At 49.2% G+C, this 21,783-nt stretch overlaps 1 protein-coding gene across 2 annotated transcripts in view; it reads left to right on the forward strand.

The window, feature by feature from the left end:
• Positions 1-319: 319 nt before the first annotated feature.
• PLEKHA2 (pleckstrin homology domain containing A2) overlaps positions 320-21,783 on the forward strand; it is a gene marked incomplete at both ends in the record, with an annotated part of 43,460 nt that continues 21,996 nt past the window's right edge. The window contains 4 exons of one of the 2 annotated variants that reach the window (XM_080797189.1): positions 320-460; positions 13,835-13,891; positions 19,203-19,251; positions 20,692-20,789. In XM_080797189.1, coding sequence (XP_080653315.1) covers positions 320-460; positions 13,835-13,891; positions 19,203-19,251; positions 20,692-20,789 — 345 coding nt within the window. The remainder of the gene's footprint in view (positions 461-13,834; positions 13,892-19,202; positions 19,252-20,691; positions 20,790-21,783) is intronic. The other variant, XM_080797190.1, reaches the window with a different exon arrangement.

Below are 21,783 nucleotides of genomic sequence, written 5' to 3' on the forward strand. Positions count from 1 at the left end.
GGCTTACTTCCTCTTCATAGTAAAGTTGCCCGAGGCTCTTGTCAGCACACAGTGGAGCTCAGGAAACAGCCGAGTCCCTGCTCATGCGTTTCGCTGGCTACGTGTGGAACAGAACTGACGGAGATTTCCGGGGTCTGGCTGGGGTGGAACATTTGGGGCTCTGGGGAAGGAGGGCCGATGAGAGCTAGTCTAGCTTCTCACAGCGGTGAGTCAAGCCAGAGTGAAGTTCCTACCGGTCCTGAGTCCGGGCGCGCTTCACCCCGCTCATCCTCGCCTCCCTTCCTCCTGCCACGCAGGGTGATGTGAGCAGAGCCCAGGAATGCCTTATGTGGATCGACAGAACCGAATCTGTGGGTTTCTGGACATCGAAGAGCATGAGAACAGCGGCAAGTTTCTGCGGAGGTACTTTATTCTGGACACCCAGGCCAACTGCCTTCTCTGGTACATGGACAACCCCCAGGTGAGAGGCTGCATGGGAAGGTGGTGGGGTGGGGGGAAGCCGCCTACCATTGCCTGGGAGGAATGCAGGTGAGATTTGCCTCAGGGGCCTCAGCTCCTGTGGGCAGCACCAAACTGATAGTGAGGAGGGGAAGAAACCCACAACAAACACATACACGCACACAGGGAACCATCCCAGATACTAGCTTGAGGAAAAAGAAGCTCATCTCTCCTGACCCTGGGGATCCAGTATCTTTTCTTGCACTCAGGAACTGAACACTCACAGAAGTCCAGGGGAGGCGGACCTGGCTGATTCCAAGCTCCAAGGCAAGGCCTGCTTGCTTTCACCAACCTTGTTATGACTGTGGCCTTGTGGCCACTCTTGTTCTTCCAGTCTGGGGCCCCTCCCTGGCAGAGAATGTGGCCTGGTTCTCTGAGCTGGACAAATGTTGGACTGCTTTGGTCTCCTGCACCAGGGAGTCCTAGAATCCTGGGTTGGAGGTGACCTTGGTGGTCACCTAGTTTTGCTTCTTCGTGTTACAGGTGAGAAACTGAGTCTCAGACACTAGAATTGACTTCATCAAGGACATGGCCAGAACTAGGTGACTTGCCTAGCATTTTGTGGCAGCCAGGCACAAAGACAGGGGCCCCCTACTTTCTGTTACTGGATCTGGGGACCCCTGGAGTTGTCACTGGTATGAGAGAAAGTCTCAAGTCTTTTTTTTTTTTTTTGCTGGCTCTTTCCTTCCCACTGCCTTGGAGCAGGTTGGTGGACTGAGGCCCCAAAGACTGGCATGGCCCCTGAATGTCAAGTTAATGGGTCACAGCCATGTTGCAGCTGGGAGGGTCATGGGGCTCAGATCTGGCTCTGGTTGAGATACTTGGGAGGAGGAAAGTCTGAGTGTCGGGGGATGGATTTGTGCTTTAAGATGTGCAGTGGAAAAAGATTACTGTGAGCCTCTAGGTCATTATCTGGGAACTAACCTCTAGAGGCCTTTCGCATTTTGTCCTCTGGATTTGATGGCTGAGAGAAAAGAGTATAGCCATAGAAAACATACTCGGGTTAGCTGCCACTAGTCACCTTCTCCAGGAAAGACTTCACCCTAAATAGGACTGTGCCCATGGGTCACCCCACATCTCTGATAACCCGTCTGTGATTCCTTTCATCTGAAGGGCTGGGTTTGCAGGATGAAGCCTACGTATGGACACTTAGATCCTTGATTTAGTCTGGAATGCTTGCCTCTGATAATATTTTGGTTTTGGGTTTGCTTTCTGGCCCTACTCTATCATTTTCCCCTGCCTTTGCTCTGTACAGGTGCCCACAGCTGGGTCAGCAGATCTGCTGTGAAAGGAAGTGGCACTGTTGGAGGAGCTTGGGATCAAGTTTTTGTTGCTGTAGACTTGGCTTCTGGCATGTCAGGGGTGAGCCCCGAGTGACTCACAGTCTCTGGGTCTTATCACTCATTCCCTTTCCCTTTTTCTTCCTTTGTGTACCTTCTCCCACTCACCTGTCATATCAGCTAGGGTAATTCAAAAGTATTTTTCCTTGACTTACTTGCTTACTGCCCTGGTTCCTGCTAGGACTGTTCTTAATCCAAGTGCACTTGCTTAGGGAATCCCGACTTAACTGTTGCCAGCCATCTCCCCTGAGAGCTGTCCCTCCTTCATATCCTGGGCCTCAGGCCTAGAGTCTTGCTGCTAGTGACAGATCGCCCAGGGCCATATTGTCACCATCTCAGATTTCAAAAGCTGGCAGTGGTTGGGATTTCCCTTGCTCTGTCCTGCCCACTGATTTGACTGTTCTTTGGTTCTAGAACCTGCACTGACCTTGGATGCTCCGCCATGGGCTGCCTCCCTGGGATCTCGGGGGTCAGCCTCTGCAGCAGGTCCTACCCTACCTAGGGAACCTCCTGCACTTCCCTGCTGCCTCAGCTCTCAGGATGCTCTCGGAGCTAGAGCCTTCTTTGAGTTTGAGTTACCAAATAGAACTCGTGGCCACTGCTGGAGAGTCTTTACATTTTCCCTGGAAGCAGAGATTTCAGCTGGCTTGGCCAGAAAAAGCAGAGTCTTGCTGCAGCAGAGCAGTAGTTCCGAACATTTTCAGTCCTCCCATCGTAGGCTTAGCTCTTGTTGGGTTGGTGGCCCAATAGCCATCCTAGATTTGAGAGTGGCTATTTTTATAAGTTGTGAAATAGTATTAGCGAACGTTTATGACTATGTGGCAAGCACTGTTTGAAAGACTTCAGTGGGGTTTCATTTCATTCTGACAAATCTAATTGGTAGGTATTGTTGTCCTCATTCTAAAGGTGAGGTGGGTGAGGCAGCGAGGGGAAGAATTTGCCCACAGTTACACAACGAGAAAGCGGCAGAGATCCTGGGATCCTGACGCTGACAATCTCTAACTCCACTTCCCCTGCCTTTATTGCCGCTAATGAGACCATCGTCTTCATGTTTCTTAGGAGGCAGGAAGGCTTCTAAAGGGAGGAGTTTCTGATTAAGAAAGAGGAGCTGGAGGAAGCTCAGAGCTGGGAGGTTCTGGAGGGTGGGGAGCTCCTCTGGCTTGGGTTTTGATCCATAGTGCCCAGCACTTGGTCAGTGTGTGCTCACTGGATGAATGAACACACCCAAGGGGGCCAAGTGGGGAGGCTGTCAGAAGGGAGGCCCTTGTAAAATGCAGAGAGCCCGATGCTGCTCTCTGGGGATTGGGCTTCTCTCCTGGGCCTCCATTGAGCAGAAGATCTGCAGAGGCAGGTGAAGCAGAGTGCCGAGAGTCAGGAGCAGAGGGATTGGGTTTGAACCCCAAAAGCAAACTGGGGGGGTTGGTCTGTTCTGGAGGAGAGAGACATGGCACTGCATTTGGTCACTGCCCATCTTAATTTTTATAGGGAGAAGGAGATGTCCGATACAGTATCTTCGTTAATAGCAGAGGATTCTCTCAACCCACATCTCCGATCTTGGCCTGTCGGAGCTACGTGGTAGTTGGTGTTTATGGAGCCTGGTTTTACTACCACTCCCACTGCTACGATTTACTGTTAACTGCTGGTTATGTTTACTGAGTGTGGAGGACTTTACGTATAGCATCTCATGGAGTCCTTCCCGTGATTCTGGGACTCAGGGGCTGTTATCCCTCTGGAAGTACTCTGCAAGGTGCGGGAAGTTTGGCACCTTTGTTCGAGGTCACTCAGGAGCTAAGTATAGAGCTGGAGTTGGGGCCAGGTCGGTGAGACTCTGGTGTCTGCGCTCTTCCCCCGTGTCCGCCTCCTTCTGACATCTGGGCTCAGCCCTGTGCATGATCCCCGGGATCCTGTGGGAGGTGAATTCAGTAAGTCTTTGCCACCAGGGATTCAGGCTTAGTTGGAGAGATGAAAACAACACCCACAACTGTGGTGCTAAAAATCTCGGTGACCTTTCTTGTTAGAAAGCCTGTTGTTGAGTTCAGCGGTCCAGATGCCAGCCGTTTGGTTGAAGGACAAGGGGCTGCCATTTTCCTCTGCAGCTGCCCATCTGAAAAGATGCAGGGCCTCAAGCTGGGGCCTCAGATGGGAAGTCCTCAGGTGTGGGAGATAAGAGATCAAGAATCTGCCACGAAATTATTTTGTATGTTAGGGAAGTTACTTATCCTCTCCGGGGTATAGGTACTCTAGATGATTTTTAACATGGCTTTCAGCCCCTTAATTCCTGAAACATTCCTTAACGCATATTTGCTGAATGCATAAATACATCCTGTGAATGTATCTCATTCCTCCAACAGTGAGTAGACCAAATCTTTGCCTTCATGGAGTTTACGCTGTAGGTGAGAAGACGGATGATGAAAAAAAATGTGGCAGGGAGAGTGGGGGCCCCCGTTCTTGGAGGGGGTGGTGCTGGATCCAGATATGGAAGGATGAGTGAGACAAAGCGTTACCACCAGTGATTTCCATTTGTAGGGCATTTTATAGGGTTAGATGTGTTTTCACTTATAGTATTTCCTTTGATTGTTATGCCCCCTGTCCCAGGCAGAGCGGCAGGGGAAGAGGAGGGTATTTCTGTGTGAGGGCAATGGCCGTCATTTGGGAACAGAGGCAGCACCAAGGAGGAAGGTGAGCTTGCTTGGTCAGAGGGGATCTAAGGTCAGTTTCTCTAGAAGAACATCCTAAGACCAGGAATCAGGCGCCGAGATGAGGATTTGTGCCAAGTGCTTTCTTTTTCTTTCTTTCCTTTTTCTTTTCCCCAAGATTTTATTTATTTATTTGAGAGAGCGCACGCGAGTGGAGGGAGGGGCATCCTGATGCGGGGCTCCATCCCAGGACCCTGAGATCGTGACCTGACTGACCGCAGTCAGATGCTTAACTGACTGAGCCACCCAGGCGCCCCTGTGCCAAGTTTTTTCTTAAGGAAATGTTCTCCTGGAAACTGTCAAAAGAGCCGGGAAGCAGGACAGGGAAGCAGAGGAAGCCGGACAATGGTCTGAGCTCAAACAGAAGTTGGCAAACGGTAGGCCTCAGCCCGATGCTGCAGTGGGGCTCGAAGTAAGTTAGGCCTCCAGAGTTGTCCGAGAGAGGTGGGCGTTCGCGTGCCCCACTGGACAGTCCCTGGTTTCGGCTCTATAAATGAGGGCAGAACAGCTCCTGAAGCTGGAGGGCTGCCCTCTGCTCACGGAACATACAACAGGTGCGCATTCCAGGGTCAGCCTGCATGGGCCAGGTACGGCCCTAGATGTCGCACAGAATTTATAGAGTTGATGCAGTAAAGTATGAAGTCCAGGTTTTTGATACAGGCAGTGGTGACACCAGACCGATATGGGATGAAACTCATCAGCTGGAAAGGACCCCTATAAACGGAAAGTTTTGACATTATTGCTAATGGCCACTGATACGGCTAATGCACTTAAAAATCAATAGGCTGACAATATCCGCACACAGATAGTCCTTGAACAGAAGCAAACATGGGCTGGGCGTCCCTGGAATCATTACTGTAATATTATGGCTCCAGTACCTGTATTTTAATTTAGTGTTGTTCCCTATCATGAGAGAGGAGATAAAATACCTTAATTAGGCTGCTGTGTTTTATGACCGTGGCCTGCAGAGTGACTAACCATGTTCTAGTTGCACAGCGACGTTTATGCTCCACCCCCGTGAGGCCCCCTTGGCTAAGCAACTGCAAGACTAAATTATATCGCCCTGAACAAAGGCTAAAAGGAAGCATGAACGTACTATTGCACGAGATGGCTGTTCTTGTCAAATTTACTCTGTAAAGTGAATTTCTCTCTATTGCCAAAAAGTACTCAGATGCTTTTACTTTCCAAAGGCCATGATGCGAATTATAGATCATCATAACATTCAGGAAGATGGTATCTCTCCTGCTAACTCTGGAGCCACAGTGAGAGCCCTTTGCCTTTTTTTTTTTTAAATCTGAAAGCAGTTGTTTCGTTGAAAAGGGCAAGGAGCTTGAGCTGTGTTCACAGCTCTGGATATCTGGACATTTTAGTAGAAAGAATACAGAAGTGTGGTAGGAATACCTAAAACATATAAATAAACGGATACGAGTTTTGTCTTAAAGGCTAGGTGAAAATTGGTATTTTTTTTTTAATTGTGGGGTTTTTTCAGAAGTTTCCTTGAGTAAAATTTGGCTGAAATCCATCAGTATTTAAAAGATTTTTGCAGGGGTGCCTGAGTGGCTCTGTGGGTTAAGCCTCTGCCTTCAGCTCAGGTCATGATCTCAGGGTCCTGGGATCGAGCCCTACATCAGGCTCTCTGCTCAGCAGGGAGCCTGCTTCCCAGCCCCACCCTGCCCCACCCCTGCCTGCCTCTGCCTACTTGAGATCTCTGTCTGTCAAAGAAATAAATAAAATCTTAAAAAAAAAAAAAAAAGATTTTTGCATCATAGGCTTCACCTGGCCAAAATGCCGAGGACCAGTAAGATAACGTAAAAAAAAAAAATAGCCAATACATGCACATGGTACAAAATTCAAAATGTAGGATCGCAGATCTAGTGACAAGTTCCTAGCTCCTAGTCCTGTCTGCCAGCCACATAGTCGCCTAGTCAGAGGCTGCCGACGTTACCAGTTTGTGTGTATGTCCAGAGTTGTTCTCTGCATATAGCTTCATGAGAATTTTTAGATCTTGAGCAATTGTTTGAGCAAGGTGTTTTTGAGTCGTGGATTTTGTGTTATTGATATATTAACTTTCCACGTAGTCGAATGATTTCAAGGGCCACGTAGACTCTCTGGCAGGCTTTTGTTCATACTCTCTGTTAGAGGCAGGAGGCAGAATTCCTTTGGAAAAATTTCTAAAAGATTTCAAGCGACAGGTCTGTACTTTTACCATAATGCAGATTCTGCTAGGGGAAAATTATTACTTAGTTTTTTTTTTTTTTTAGAATTAAAATTATGTAGGGATTTGTTGAGAATTGACATAAAATGCTACAGTAATTTTGTGTGTTTTTTAAAACAATCCTCATCTTCTTTATCCCAAGATGGTACTTTGTCTAAATTAAAAGGAAGTGAAAACCAAGAGGCACTTTGGGACAATCGTGTTCCTAGCGCTACTCGGTGTTAAATTCTAACCAACGAAAGGAGAGGGAAGCTGTGAAATTTAGCCAAGGTTTTACCAATGTGGAACTGTGCTGAAACTGTTCTAAGTTTTCTTATAATTTGCCTTTGGTTTTATTGTTATTAATGTTTGGCTTTGAGATTTCAACCTTTGGTGTTTGATATATTTATTGTATATGCCTTTTTTATGTATTTATGTAACTATTTATATACAAAAGAATGCCATTTTATTATTCAAATGATGTCTCCAAGGCAGAGCAGGCAACTGTACATTCGGAGGGGGCTGCATATTCGATTTTTGCTCTCGAGCCCATTTTCTTAGGTTGTATCCCTTGTACACAGGACAACTCGATGTGTACTTTAATTAGGGAAACGCCCATTTTTTTGAGCCTTGTGTTCTCATCTGTAAAACAGGGGTAATGATATTAATTATCTCTATCTCTGACATAGTTGCTGTGAAGATTAAATAAAGCAGTGTATGTGAAAATGCTTACATAAACTCTGGAGTATTACTGAGATGTCATTTGCTGACAGCGAGGCATTTGTCTTGGGCGTCCTGGAATGTCAGTGGCAGCGGCACACAGGGAATAGAGAGGAAGGGACAGATCTAGAGGCCGCGTGAAGGAAAAAAATGTCAGGCTCAGTGACTGACGGGAGGGTGGAGGAGAGCAGTCAGAGGGTTAGTGCCAGGCTGACCGGGAGAGAAGGGGGAGCCGCCGGCAGACACAGGGCAGTGGCGAATGGAGCCGATTCCAGGACAGAGGGGCCGTGACCCTGAGTTTGATGCAGGTGTGGAGGAGGCTGCCTTGAGCACATGGGTGAAGGTCTTGGCTTATTGAGTTGGAAGTTTCAGAACCATTTCAGGGGCCAGTAGTTGGAGTCTTGGACCCCGAACATGTCCTGGGGATTATCTAGAGCCCTGATCTTGGACCGTGTCTTTGGGTCACTATCACTAGGACTGGGGGAGGGAATGTGGTGGTCAAGAGACTTACCCATCATGCAGTCCATCCTGGCTGAAGCCAGTGTGGATGCGTGTCAACAGTCAGCAGAGAGGAGGCTTCCAGGTGATAGAGTGCAAGCCCTGCACCAACACCGTGGCTCGTGATGCAGAGCTGACTTTTCTGGAAGGCGAGTGTTGAATGTGTATTTTGACCGAGAGAATGAGGAGAGTAGCTTTGGGCATTTCATCCTTCCTCAAGTTAGTATCAGGAAGTGGAGCTGCAGAATGGAGGGGAGGAGATGTGTTTGATACCAGAGCAACAGGTCAGGCCACTGTCTGGGTCACCTAATGCCTGGGAATAGCTTGGTTACTTTCCTTTTGTTACTCTCCCATTCTGGGGTGAGGGCCGTGGAGTGTGGGGCAGAGGGAATTATGCTCTCCCCTCTGTTCCTATCACACAACTCTTCCTAGGTGAGTCTTTCTTTTCTGAGTGTCTTTGTCTGGCCTCGGTTTCTGGTGGTTTGAGTTATGGTTTCAGCTTATGCGCAGCCATGTTGGCTCATGGCCTAGCTGTGGGATTTCCATAAACAGTCCCTTCCTCCTTCTCCCATTCGTTGACCAGCAAGCTGGTTTTGACTGCCTGATGTGTTCTGCTAGGCACCCCGGGGGGATATGAGGGAAGGTAAGAAAGCATCAGCATCTTTCCTTCCCCCCTTCCACTCCAAATCCCTGGTCTTTCGGAGTTTGGCACCCAAGAGCCAGTTTGACCAGTGCCTGCCCTTCCCAGCTTGGGCAACTGTGGAGGGCCTCCTCCGGTGTAACCCTGCCGGTCCTGCTCTTGTATTTACCTTTCATTGATAATCAACTCTTAGATAATGAGCAGGTCCTTGTACATTTGAAGGATTGTCTCCCGGGAGGTGGCATGGCGTAGAGGGAAAGCGTGTGAGATTGGAGAATCAGGAAGGGGTTGGGTTTGAATACTGGCCTGACTGCTCACTGCGTGTGTGACCTTGGGCAAGCTGCTTCACCTGCTCAGTTGTTACTTTCTTCATCTGTAAAATGGGATTGTTAGGGTTCAGTGACAATGTGCAGGAGTACCCTGCAGCCAGGCCTGGTGCAAAATTGACTCTAAATAGACATCAGTTTCCTTTTTCCTTCCTCAAACTGTGCTTTGCTGAAGCGCTAGATTTGATGGTGGGAGTTACAAGCTCTGTCTTTATTCAGCTACTTGAGGAAGTCATTTCCCCACCTTGAGTCTTAGAGGACTCCTGTGGCAAATGATAAGGGATCACCAGAACCCTTTAGTGTTGTTGCTCTGTGAATTTATGACTCTGTAGTTAGTCATTTCTGTGCTCCTCATTACTCTCATTAGAAGACGGGAAAGGGAGTAGGAGACATTCCTAGGGTAGAATTTTCTATTTCGACAAGAGATAATGTGGCTTCTGGAAAAAGGCATACTACGGGAGGTCTGTCACATCGCTGTGTGGGCCTCTTGGCTCCTTCCTTGGTGCTGGAAAAGCATAAACTCTACGCTTGCCCCTCATGGGGAGCGGGAGCTTCTTAGAGGCCCTTGGTGCAGAAGAACACAAGAGCAAAAAGCAAGGTGTTAGCAGTGTCTTCGTAAAAGAACGGGAACCTGCCCTGTGCCCTGCATTGTTTCAGAAAATTGAGAATGCTCCTGAGTTATAGACATCCTCACGTCCAATGGCTGCCAGCCACGCATGGCACTGGAATCCCCTTTCCCTCTGCCTGCCCGCGGCCGTGCCCATCCCTTCCTCCCTGTCTACTGCTGCTGCAGCAGCCAGGGTCACCCTGTGGGCTGCCGCTGGGCATGGCTTTCTCACCAGCTGGCATCTCCGTGTAGAGTCAGCAGGACCAGCCCAAGCGTGCAATGGGGGTCCTCAAAATGGGCAGCACCCTGGAATCCCTGGGGCGCTTGAAAAACATGCAGGTACCTGGGCCCTATCCCGGATCAGTTAGAGCCCCGGGAGTGAGGCGTGGATACGAGTTCGTGTGAAAATATCTGCAGGTGGTTCCCATAAGCTGCCTTCCCGCCAGCCAGCCTTGCCTTCCCTCCCCATCTGCTCAGAGGTTCTCACGTCGGGGGTGTCCCAGGCCTCTCCCCAAGCCCTCGACTCTATTGTCTTGCTGGGGCTCGGTCCTTTTATGCCCCCTCCACCCGATTCCTGTCCCTAAGGAATCCTGCCTGAGGTCGTGGTAACTGTAAACTCAAGTGACAGCCCAGTTCAAAACATGAACAAATCTTTCCAAAGAAAGGTGGTTTGCCAGTGGTGGACGGGAGGTCTTCGGTACTGAGTGTAGCAGGATTTGGGGGACTGGTCTTGGAACTTAACCACTGTGCAAATAGCGTTTTTGCTTAAAAATTGAGGAGTCCAAGGGCGCCTGGGTGGCTTGGTCAGTTAAACGTCCGACTCCTGATTTCTGCTCCAGTCATGATCTCAGGGTCCTGGGGTGGATCCCTGCTTTGGGCTCTGTGCTCAGCAGGGAGTCTGCTTGGGATTCTCTCTCCTTCTCCCTCTGTCCCCCCACCCCGACTTGTGCACACGTGCTCTCTCTCTCTCAAAATAAATAGATCTTTAAAAAATAACAAATAAATAAAAATTGAGGAGCCTGCTGTAGAGAGGAATAAGATTCTACTCATGTCCTCAATGTGCTTAAAATCTGGTAAGAAGAGACTTAACCTCGCAGAAAAATATATGCCGATATAGAACCGAGGGCTAGATTTTGTCATGTAGAGCAGTTGTTCTCAGACTTGGGCCTGTGTAGGGATCACTTGGGAACGTTTGAAAAATGTGCATGTTCTGACCATGTTCCATTTGACTATGATTCACTGTTTTTCGGGTGAGGTCTGAGCCTGGGCCTTTTGCAAACATGCTCCCCGGGAGAGTGTGATGTGCACCACAGCTGGAGCAGGATGGGTGTGCAAGGATTCAGAGAGGGGGGAGGCCAGGGACAGACTGCAGCCCAGAGAAGCTTTGTGAAGGTGGATCCTCTTATCGGTTCCCTGGAGGTCGAGACTGGCCGTGTCCTGGAGAGGCCGCTTGCCTAGGCTTTGACACCCTGCCCCGCCTCAGGTGCTGTTTGTTTCTTGGCGTTCCCCGCCTGATGACTGGCTGCCGAGGTCTTCAGCTCAGACATGCTGGTACTTTCTTCCTTAACCAGGAAGTTTCTGCCTGGGGCTGCCACCCTAGCAGCGAGCTGTCACCATGAATCTCCCGGGTCCAGTAATTGGAGTGGACACTGAGCCATCCCTCTGGATCAAGGCTCTGGGATCCTGGGACTGTTTTCTCCTGTCATTCCTCTCCCCCTGGGTGGGGAGGACGTTAGGGGGGAAAACTACATTTATAGACACTCGTCATATTTTCCTAGCTTCTCACGGTGGAGAGGGAGGAGGTACGTGTGAGCCTAGGAGCAGACTGTGGGGTGGGTGGTGGGTGAGGGAGGTGAAGGCGCCCCCTGCCCCCAGGTAACTGGTCAGGAGAACTGCTCCTATGTCTTTCTGCAGTGGGAGAGCTGAAGGCGGTGGGGGGGGGGTTGGGGGGGCGGGGGGGGGAATGGGACCGAGGGTGGAGCAGCCCTGGAGGGTGGAGGGGATGAAGTAGTTGAAATCTGACCCGCTCATATCTGTCATTACGTGTGGGTTAGTGTCCGAATGGTTCCCCAAATTCCACTTCATCACTCATAATTCCAGATAGGGCTCCGGAGGCCTTTGGGCTGTGGTTTGGGGTGATGAGAGTGGGTTGTGCAACACCAGCCCTGAGACTTGGCCTCTGCGTCTTGTAATTAGCGTCGTCGTGGGTCGGGGAGAGGAGCTGCCATGGGCTAGGCTCTCCTTATGGATTTTCATGTAATCCTCACAACCACCCAAGGAGGGTTTACTGTCCCCCTTATATAGGCAGAGAAACTTGCCTGCTGTCACAGGGCGATAATGTCACAGCTAGAATTCCAACAGCTCAAGCTTTTAAGATTTTATTGTGCTGCTTCGAGCTCATTGGGTTGAAGTCAGATGACCTGAGCTTTGTAGTTCAAGTTCTGCCTCCAGTTATGTGACCTTGGACCAATCCCCTCACTCACAAAGCCCCTCCCTTTCCTCCAGTGCCAGATGGGGCCTGGGGGTGGGCCAGGTGCTCCATGTCCCACAGAGGCTGGTGGCCATGTGGTCCTTGGAGGCAGTCTTACTCTGTGCGGAGCCGTCTGCCCAGAGCGGTTCTCGTTCTCCTTGGGGCAGTGGCGGTTGCTCAGTGGCCTTTTGGAGTGCCTGTGGCTCCTTCGTGGACTCTGATTTAGGGGTGCAGGGCCTATCTCTCTTTATCGAATAGAGGTGTCCTTAAAAGTCAGCAAAATACGGGGCGCCTGGGTGGCTCAGTGGGTTAAAGCCTCTGCCTTCAGCTCAGGTCATGATCTTAGGGTCCTGGGATCGAGCCCCGCGTCGGGCTCTCTGCTCGGCGGGAAGCCTGCTTCCCTTCCTCTCTCCTGCCTCTCTGCCTGCTTGTGATCTCTGTCTATCAAATGAATAAATAAAATCTTAAAAAAAAAAAAGTCAGCAAAATGCAATCACTGTATATCTGAAAAAAATGTGTAAATCAGATCATCCATATTTGGAATTCTAATCTGACTACCTAAAGGCAGCATTTAGATTTATGGCCTCATTTGTTAAGGAAAAAAGGGGGGATAGGAGGCAACAGATCCTTTCTGAATTTTTTAGTCTACAATTTAAGGGCTCTGAGACTCCTTTTATCGTGGTATTGTCCCCATCCATTTTCTTGTGTGTAGAAAATTTCACATATTGCATTTGCTTCAAGTGATGTATGTTAATTTAGATCATCGGGCCTAGAAGGGCTCTTCCCTACTGTCTAAAATACTTCTTAAGGGCAGTCTCCTGGAATGACAGGTCATTTCACTGCTAACCTTTTAGGAAATTTACTATATTCTCCTTATCCAAGATTTGTTTCCCTTATTGCTTTGAGATAACCCCCAGTAACGGGGGGCTTCAAGATTATTCTCTGAGGCTTCTGCAGCAACTTAAGGGGCACCAGGAGCTCTGGACAGGTTCTTAAGGTCCATGGGGGAGTAGATTTTCCAATTTATAAATAAGAAACTTCACGGCTGAGGTTTCTAATCTTGTTCATTTCTTTGGAATGCTGTCATCCCTATGTCTTCATTGCTTCGTTTCTGACAGTGGAGAAATAAGAAAGCCAGGGAGATTGTGCTAGGACAGAATATTGCCCGACCAGGTGCCTGTGGGTTTCTTGCTGTTTTACTAGGACATTTATTTAGTGTCTTATGGCATACAGACATCATTCCAGTTGGTATTCATAATAATCCTGTGAAATAAACTAAACAGCTGTATTTTTTTTTAAATTTCTGTATTGTGTGAATTATGTACCCTGTTTATTACAAAAAGAATTTGAAGTGGCATAAAGCAGGACCAAGCCAACAAGGAGACCAGAGCCATCAGGAAAGAAAAAAAATATAATAGCTAATACTTGTTGAGAGTCATCTATGTACCAGGGACGATTGCAAGTGCCCTTAAATGTATTTACTCGTCCTTATGACTGCCTTGTGAGGTAGGTACCGTTAAGTATCCGTATTTTTACAGAAAGGACAACTGAGGCACAGTGGTTAAGGAACTTACTCACTCAGATGGTGGAGCTCACACTTCTAACCACCATCCTAGAAGACACCCCTCTGTAGTAAGTAAGGCCAAGGATAACGTTTGTGTCAACATAGCCATGGTAAGAATTACCACCATTTTACGGAGGAGAGTGAGCTAAAGAACGTGGGTAGGTGGCGTGCTCAAGGTTGCAAAGCCAGGACTAGAGTCTCGGTCTTCTGTCTCTTAGTGCTGTTTCCAGTGCCTCACATAGCATCACGCTTCTTAAAAATGAAAAACATGTGTCTTTCAGAACCTGGCCATGGGGGCAGGTGCCGTTGGATCTTTGCAGCTGACCTACATCTCGAAGGTAATGTCCGCCTGGAGCTCTGGGGATTCACGTCCTCTAAGTAGGTTTAGTATCTAAATGAGAAATGTCAGATTCTTCGGGCATTAGCATTTGGGTGTGTTGCCTGGGCAGTGAAGTGCTCCCCTGCCCTCCCTTTGGAAGCTTTGCTGCTGACCGGCGTTGGGTGGAGTGAGGTTAGCAGGTTCTTGGAGGGTGAGCCTGATGCCTCTTACTCCGGGGACACAGTGGTCAGTGATGCTCCCAGCTCCTGCCAAGGAGGACTGGGTGCTGGGGTAGGAGTCGGGCACGACCTTTTATCATCATTGGGGCAAAAAGTACCAAACAACTGCAAAACACCCAGTGACTGGAAGAGATTCTCCCAAGGGGTATAGTTCCACAGGAGCAGCTCACAAAGAGGGAGGACAGGATGACTGTGGAGGGAAGGCTAGGAGAGCCTCGGGAAGGCACTCTGCTGTGCCTGGGAACTGTTCAGCAGCCAGATGACTGCCGGAGAGCCTGGCAGGCAGGCGGACAGGCCACCCCTGGTCGGTTAGTGCAGACGGAGAAAGAGCAGCCCCTCTTCGGAGCTGAGACACCGGGGTGGGGAGGGGGGCGGGGGAGAGACCGCGGGCTGGTTGGTGATGCCCACGCGGAGCTGCTTTCAGCGGCCCGCCCCCGCCCCCGGGGCAGGCTCCAGTGCTGACCTGTGATGCAGCAGAGATAAAAAAGGCTGGGGATTTAGAGCCCCGCCAGAAAGAGGAACTCTTTGTCCAGTGAGAAGAGCCAGGTGGCACCCAGCCAGCGCGAAGGTTCCGGAAGTCCTGTTCTCCCCACGCACCCTTCACATCAGGCCTCTTGGGGATCTCTGCTTCCTTGTCCATGTTCTCCCACCCTCAGGGGTTGAGACAAGGTCGGGGGGGACCCTGATCTGAGTGAGCTTTGGGAGCCCTTGTGTCCAGCTGCCTGTCGCAGCTGGCCGGGGCTGGTTTGGAGGTGGCAGCCGCCACCGGGGCTGGAGGCAGGGCTAGTTGGCACAAGGGCTAGCCGACACCGCTGGGCACAGAGGCAGAAGATGCAGGGCAGGGTCTGAGCGGATTAGAGAGAGGAGATAATGACCTCAGGGGAAGGGGGCAGGGCTTAAAGCGAAGCTTTGCTTAGCGCAGCTGTGGGCAATTTGTGCTTGCTTTGTGGTAAGAGATGTGGCTGCCTCTGGGGCCGGGCGGGCGGGAGGTCTGGGCCTTCCCCTCTCCTGTCCGGTCTTGGTGGGGGCTCATGAGGTCTTTTTCTAGGAGGTTTGGAGGAACAGAATCAGAGAGGCGGAGCAGAGAACCTCATTATTAGTGAAACTCCAAACCTCCTTTTGGAGAGAGTTTGGTTTGGTGGGAGACTTTTTTCTTTCTTTTCTTTTTTTTTTTTTTTTAATTGGGGGAAGAGTGAATACCATCTCCTGCTGAATCACGATTTATAAATGCAGCTCAGATGAGGGTTTTTAGAATTCTCAGCTTTGGAAGCTGTCTCATTTAGAAAGGATGGACCTGGTTCTTAGCCCTTCTGGAGAGATGCAGGCCTGGGTGGGTGTTTTTGCAAAACCCGCAGCTGCTCCAGGGGTCAAGTTACATGGAGCAGTGAGCCTTTAACTCCTACCTGACCCAGTGCCAGAATGCAGGGGTTTTCCCAGAAACCCATTTAGTGGGACCACTAGCATCAAATTCAGCATTCCAGCTTATTTCTTGTGAACCTGTGGGTTGTCCCTCCCAGAGGAAAGTATTTCACCGTAATGTCGACCTGGCTCGCTGTGTACGTGTGGTCTCTGCGCAGGGGTGCTGTTCTGTCGCTCTTTCTTGAGGGCGTGTGTTGGGACGATGAGTTCCTTCAGAAAGGCCGACAGAGGTGAAAGTCCTTGACTTGATGTCCTCCGGGGCACTGATGGCAGCAGAACCAGGTTTGGGCAAACTGGAAAATGATGGAAGGTGGGCTTGGTGCCGCCACCTTCCCACCTTGCCTGATGGCTCTTCTCTTCTATACAGCCAGCCCCCATGTCCCATCCCCGGCTGTGTCCCGCTCTGTCAGGGCCTTGCCCTCAGTTAGTTATAAGGAAGACCTTTCGAGAACACTGGTTCTTAACCTCTTGTGGTAGTGGTGGTGGTGGTGGGGTGGGGGGAATCAGTGGTGGTCACAGATCCTTTTGAGTGCTGGGTGAAGAGCATGGACCCCAGGTGAAGTATATATGTGTGTACAACACTGGTTTTGCCTGTAATTTCAGGGCTCATTGACCTCCTGAAGCTGGTCCAGAGACCACTGCTTAGAACCCTTCCAGTCATTCTGTGTAGTTGATCGCGGCTCCCTCTGCTCTTGATGCCACCTCATGGGGCAGGGGCGCCCGGACGCTGGGGCAGAGCTACCCCAGAGCTTCAAGACCTTCTGCTGCTGCTGCTCCTACCAGAGGGGCCCCAGCTCCACTTCCGGCCATGGGCAGACAGGATGGGGCTGGCTAGCAGTGCCCTGCCACTGATGAGTTTGCTGCCGCTGTGGTCTGTGTTTGATCTGATAAGAGCAAGTTCCTGAGAGTCTGTTGAGCTGTAGAGTGGCCTTGTCTGCGTCACTCTCTGGTTGACCCGTGCCCATTCCGCCCCTCACATCCTGACCTCCTCTCATTGCTTGCATAACTCAGGACCCACCAGTCAACCACGGGCTACGCAGCTACTTAACTGTGGCCGCCTCCGGCAGGCGGATGGTAGCACTTGGGCGCCCTCCCTGTAGCTGGTCTCTGAGACATCCTTTTTCAGGATCCTCTGGTCCTTCACTACATCTGAGGGAGGCTGCACAGTCTGGTCTGATCACCAGCGTGGGGCAGGGTGGAGGCCTGAGGGCTTACACCTCCCAGGGGAAGAGGGTTTCTGCCGCCACGGCCCCCAGGATATCAGGGGGAGGTCAGAGCTACCTTTCCATAGTAAATGAGGCTCATACCTCGGCCCTTCTCCCCAAGGGACACAGCCCAGGTAGATAGAATTTCATTTTCCTCTTTTGCCCCTCTGTGATGACAAGAAGGAAACTAGTAATTGCACTCTGGTCCTGCTAATTGGGAAGCTGATCAGAGACACTGAGGGTCTTACCCTTGCTAAATGGCCCACAGGGCAGAACTAGGACTGATGTCTGGTTGATTCAGCAAGGAGCTAGCTGCTTTGCCAACTAATGCTTCTGTGGTTGGGCCTGAGGCAAATTATAGGTGTGCATGCATGTAATCTCCAATGTCCCCTGACTGAAAACTGGATAAACCTATAAAAACAAATGAAAAGCCAGGTGATCGCTTAGGTTGTTGTAATAAGCATGCCGGTAGCATTCCCTCAGTATAGGCTGCTAAAAAGCTGTGGTCACTGTGAACCATTTGTCATCCAACCCGGTGAAAAGTCTCTGCCCGTGGTGCTTTCTCTGGTCAGTGATAAATGTCAGTTTCTGGGAGAAAGGGGTGAGCCTTCCCATAAGCCAGTGAGGGTCTGAGTGCCCAGCTTTTCACAACCTTTCTAAAGCTTACAGTTGGAAGGAAGTGGAGAGGTAGGTGGGTTCTGAGGGTCAGCCTGCTGTCTGCTGGTCAGAGCTACACGGGAGCTGAGGGCAGGCCATGCAGGTGTTCTGGGCACAAGGGACCTGCAGGAGGAACGAGGGTGCCGAGGGAAAAAGCCAGAAATTGAGTCACCTGACAGATCAGGACGTCAGACACAAGCAGCATAACGGTGTATGCTGTGGTTCAGATGGAATCCTAGGATCCAAAACCCAAAAAACAAGGTGGCACAGGGACAGAACTTATGGTGTTGTGGAGCTCTGGGGAGTGGGTTCTGGGGGAGGTGAAGACATGCCTGAATTTGGGTAGTCTGTGAGGTGGGCTCACCTTTGCCTGAATTTTTATGTAATTTTAGGACCATTGAAAGGCTTTCTTTAGGCCGTAAGGCCTCCACATCACATCATGGTGAACAGATCAGAATATAACCATATCCCTCATTAAATAGAATTGGCTATAAAATATTTGAAAGGATTTCAGTCATCTTATTTCTGGAATGATTTAGCTGAGTAACTCATTTAATTCGTGATTGGCTATATTTCTCAGCAATCACCTTGCATATCCCAAGATTCTTGTGAACTAAGAAAATCAAAGCTACTAATTATTTGCAAATGTGATGAGATTTTTGTGACTGTTTAACGAAACATTAATGAAGTCGACTTAATGTGACATCTTGTTGTAGGCACTTAAAATCCTTGTCGAAGAGGTTGGTAGAATGTTATGTAGACACTAGTGATTTATTTATTGATGTTGAGTATTCTATGTTCATTTTGTATGTTGGAGGGCAGGCCTTTTTTTCAGGTCTCATACAAGTAGGAGAAGGCCCTTGCTTGGAAAGGGGACTGAGAGAATGCTATCCACAGGAGGATTAGGAGAATGTGGGAATAGTTCCTAACCTGGGGTCTTGGGGGAAGGTGCCCCCTTCGCAATCCCAGGTAGAGTGGTGGAGACCTGTTCCATGGAGTTCAACTGAACTCCATCAAGGGCAGTCCCCTCTTGGCATACGGGGGATGTGATTTGTTTTCCTTTATTCATTCCGCATGTTTGAACCAGAGTGACGTAGGTTCACCTGTGTACATAGTCAGGAGTGTACATGCAAGGGGTGGGATTGAAGAAACAAGATGAGATAACACAACAGGAGCTGTAAAACTATTTCTACTTTCTTCTCTTCCCTTCCCTTAAATGCATAGGTATGCTCTGATTCCTTGGGCGCCCTCCTATTTCAGGATTAAGCAGTCAGGGTAGATAGAAAAGGACATTGGCGTGCTGCCCGACCTTCCTGTGAGCTCTAGTTGGAATCTGTGTATTTGTAGCCGTCCCACCTTTCATTCGGAGAACGGTTTAGGGAGGGGGTCAGTGGTTGAGAGAGAGGACTGGGGTCTTCCTAGTGTGAATAGGCCACGTTCGGGTTGTGTGGTCCAAAGAGAATTTTGTTGGAGTGGGTGGCTTTCCAAAGTGTTTTTGTAAAGAAGATGAAGGTAGACAGCCAGGTAGTGGTTATCCCTTGAGGGGTGGGGATGGGATTCTTTCAGGGAGGGGCACACAAAGGGCATCTAAGGGATAGGACTGATAATGGCCTATTTCTTAATCTGGAGGGTGAGTATAGCGTTTCCACTTAATTACTGTTGTTTAGAATGTTTATATATGTTTTAAATACTCTTCTTTTTTGTGTGGAACATTTCACAGCCCTTCCCCCCCCCAAAAAAAAATTGAAAAAAATGCTTTATAACCATCTTATTAGAAAACTATTCTTATTTTGTTTTTTATTTGGTTTAGGTGAGCATAGCTACACCGAAGCAGAAACCTAAAACTCCATTTTGCTTTGGTAAGTACTGAACTGGGGGCTGGGTTTTCTGAACAGTCCTGTGGCAACTTCCTCTTCGTGTGGAGACAGTCCTGTGATCACATGTGACTTGCTCCCTGCGTGTGTGAGTGACTTCAGTCATGGCGACGTGCCTACGTCTCCAACGATACCGCTTTCCTTGGTCTCGCTGAGAAGATAGTACCGGAAGGCGGAGGTACAGGAACCAGTGACGGTTCCGTTTTCTTGACCCCGCAGGGCAGGGTCCAGGTATCTACTGGTCATTTCTGGGAAGCCTCCTCTCGGACGCAGTAGCGGTGCGCTCAGGAAAGGTGGAGATGTGAGGGAGTTGGGGGAACAATAGAAAAGGAGTATCCTGTTGAGTGTCTCTGCACTGGCACATGAGTGCCAGGGTTGGGAGTGACACAGGAAGCAGAGTGGATGTCCCTACTCAGTGGCATGCCCTTACTCATTAAATCATCAGTCGTTATTTGGCGCCTACTGTGTTCTCGGTAATGTACTAAGTGCCACAAACAGATGCTAACAAGTAGTTTCTCTTGTTTTTATGGGTGGTTCTGCATGTCAGCTCCATGAAGCAGGGCTGTCCCTTTGTTCTGTCACTGCTGTATCCCCAGCACATACAGCGGTTCCTGGCCCATAGTGGATGCTCAGTAATATTTGTCGGATGAGTGAATGAACTAATGAATTCTCTGTCTACCCGGCGATGCTTGCCTCCTGTAGTTCTGACTAATTTATGCTAGGAGAATAAGGTGGTCACTGAGCTGTCTTCTCTCCCAACTTTGGGTTGGGTCAGGCTTCTTTGGTGTTCTCGTTGTCCCATTTCTTTCAAGCGTCATTGCTAAGCTCAGAAATGACTATCTCAGATTTTGTGGTCAGCAGATCTAAACAAGATAAGTAATGAACGCAGAAGTAAAATGATTGACTTCATAGAGGGTTCAGAGGAAAGAACAGGTTGAGAATGAAGTCAGGGTCACAGATTTTATCTCAGGCAAGCCTTGTTCCATTTCCCGACCACAGGCAAGACTCCTAAGCCAGGCCAGTTGTGCCAGTGGAAACAAGAAGCATTGGGTCCAGAATTATATATGTACCATCAAGACTCTAAGTCTGTTGGCGCCTCTAGAAAGCAGTTCAAGCTCGTGTCTTGTTGAGGGCGGACTAGAAGCCTCATCCCTGTACAACAGCACATGAAGGGGGTGGTTAAAACATGAACAACAGGTGTTGTTCTCATGGCTAATGGAACAATTCCCATTTCTAAAGAGAGAGCGGCTGCAGCCCACTGCTTCCCAGATGCGCATGCCACTGACTTTGCACCGTGGCGGATGCCTTCGCTCTGTGCAGACCTCTATCTTCCTACTTCAGGCACATGAGTTTTGATGGCGTCTTTTTGTCCTGCATGTGTTCTGACCTGGGTTTTTCTCTCTTCTTCCCCCATGACTATTGCAGTCATCAATGCCCTCTCTCAGAGGTATTTTCTTCAAGCTAATGACCAGAAGGATCTAAAGGACTGGGTGGAAGCCCTGAACCAAGCCAGCAAGATCACCGTACGTATGAGTCCTTCTTTGTGGAGGGACTCAGTGCCTCTTTTCAGCACGTGGCCTCTTTGGGGTGGGGAGACGCTCAGCCGACAGCAGGGGCTTTCCCAGGAGCCTGTTGAGACCCGGTTCCCCCTACCTCTTCTTACACCTTGGCTGACTAACCACAAGTTGAACTGAGAGTTTGAGTTTGAATCAAGTTCAAGGGGAAGTGTATGGAGTGTCCCCTTTGTGCTTCCTGGGAGGGCTCCTGGGGAGTTGTGTTTTAGGTCATTCTGGCATGCTGATTCAGAACGTGGTGGGATTGGAAAATGGATTGCTGACTATGAGAAGCAGAGTCAAGGGAAAAGCATATAAAGAGGGAAGTCAGAACGTTTTACTGGCTTGGGAGTGGGGTGGGGGGTACTCTTCTTCCTTTAAGAGGTTGCCTGGGGGTCAGTCCAGTCCATCCACCAACCCGTCCTGGAAAAGCCTTCCATATGAAAGCATCACCGAGCTGGTTCACTGTTCTGTGAATATTCTTATTTTCTTTGACTTGGCTGGTGAACTCCTTCCTTCTTCCTTAGAAATACAGAAAAGGGAAAGGGTAGGAAAGAGAAGAGGGAAGACTTTATGTTTGAAAAAAACTAGACCTTCCATCGACAGTAGGCAGGCTTGTGGCATGCAAGACGTGGTTTGTATGCTGAGAAGATTGATACTCTTTTAAAATTTATTTTTATTTATTTATTCTAAGTTTTTATTTTAATTCCAGTTAGTATACAGTGTTAGATTAGTTTCAGGTGTACAATACAGTGATTCAACACTTCCATATGTCACCCTCTGCTCACTCTGACTAGTGCACTCCTTCCTCTTCAACCCATTCCCCAGCCCCCACCTGCCTCCCCTCTGGTAGCCATCAGTTTGTTCGTTATAGTTAAGAGTCTGTTTCTTGATTTGTCTCTCTCATTTTCCCCTGCTTTCCTTTTGTTTTGTTTCTTAAATGCCACCTATGAGTGAAATCATA

This window comes from Martes martes (assembly GCF_963455335.1).
Source record: "Martes martes genome assembly, chromosome: 2".
NCBI classification, from domain to species: domain Eukaryota; kingdom Metazoa; phylum Chordata; class Mammalia; order Carnivora; family Mustelidae; genus Martes; species Martes martes.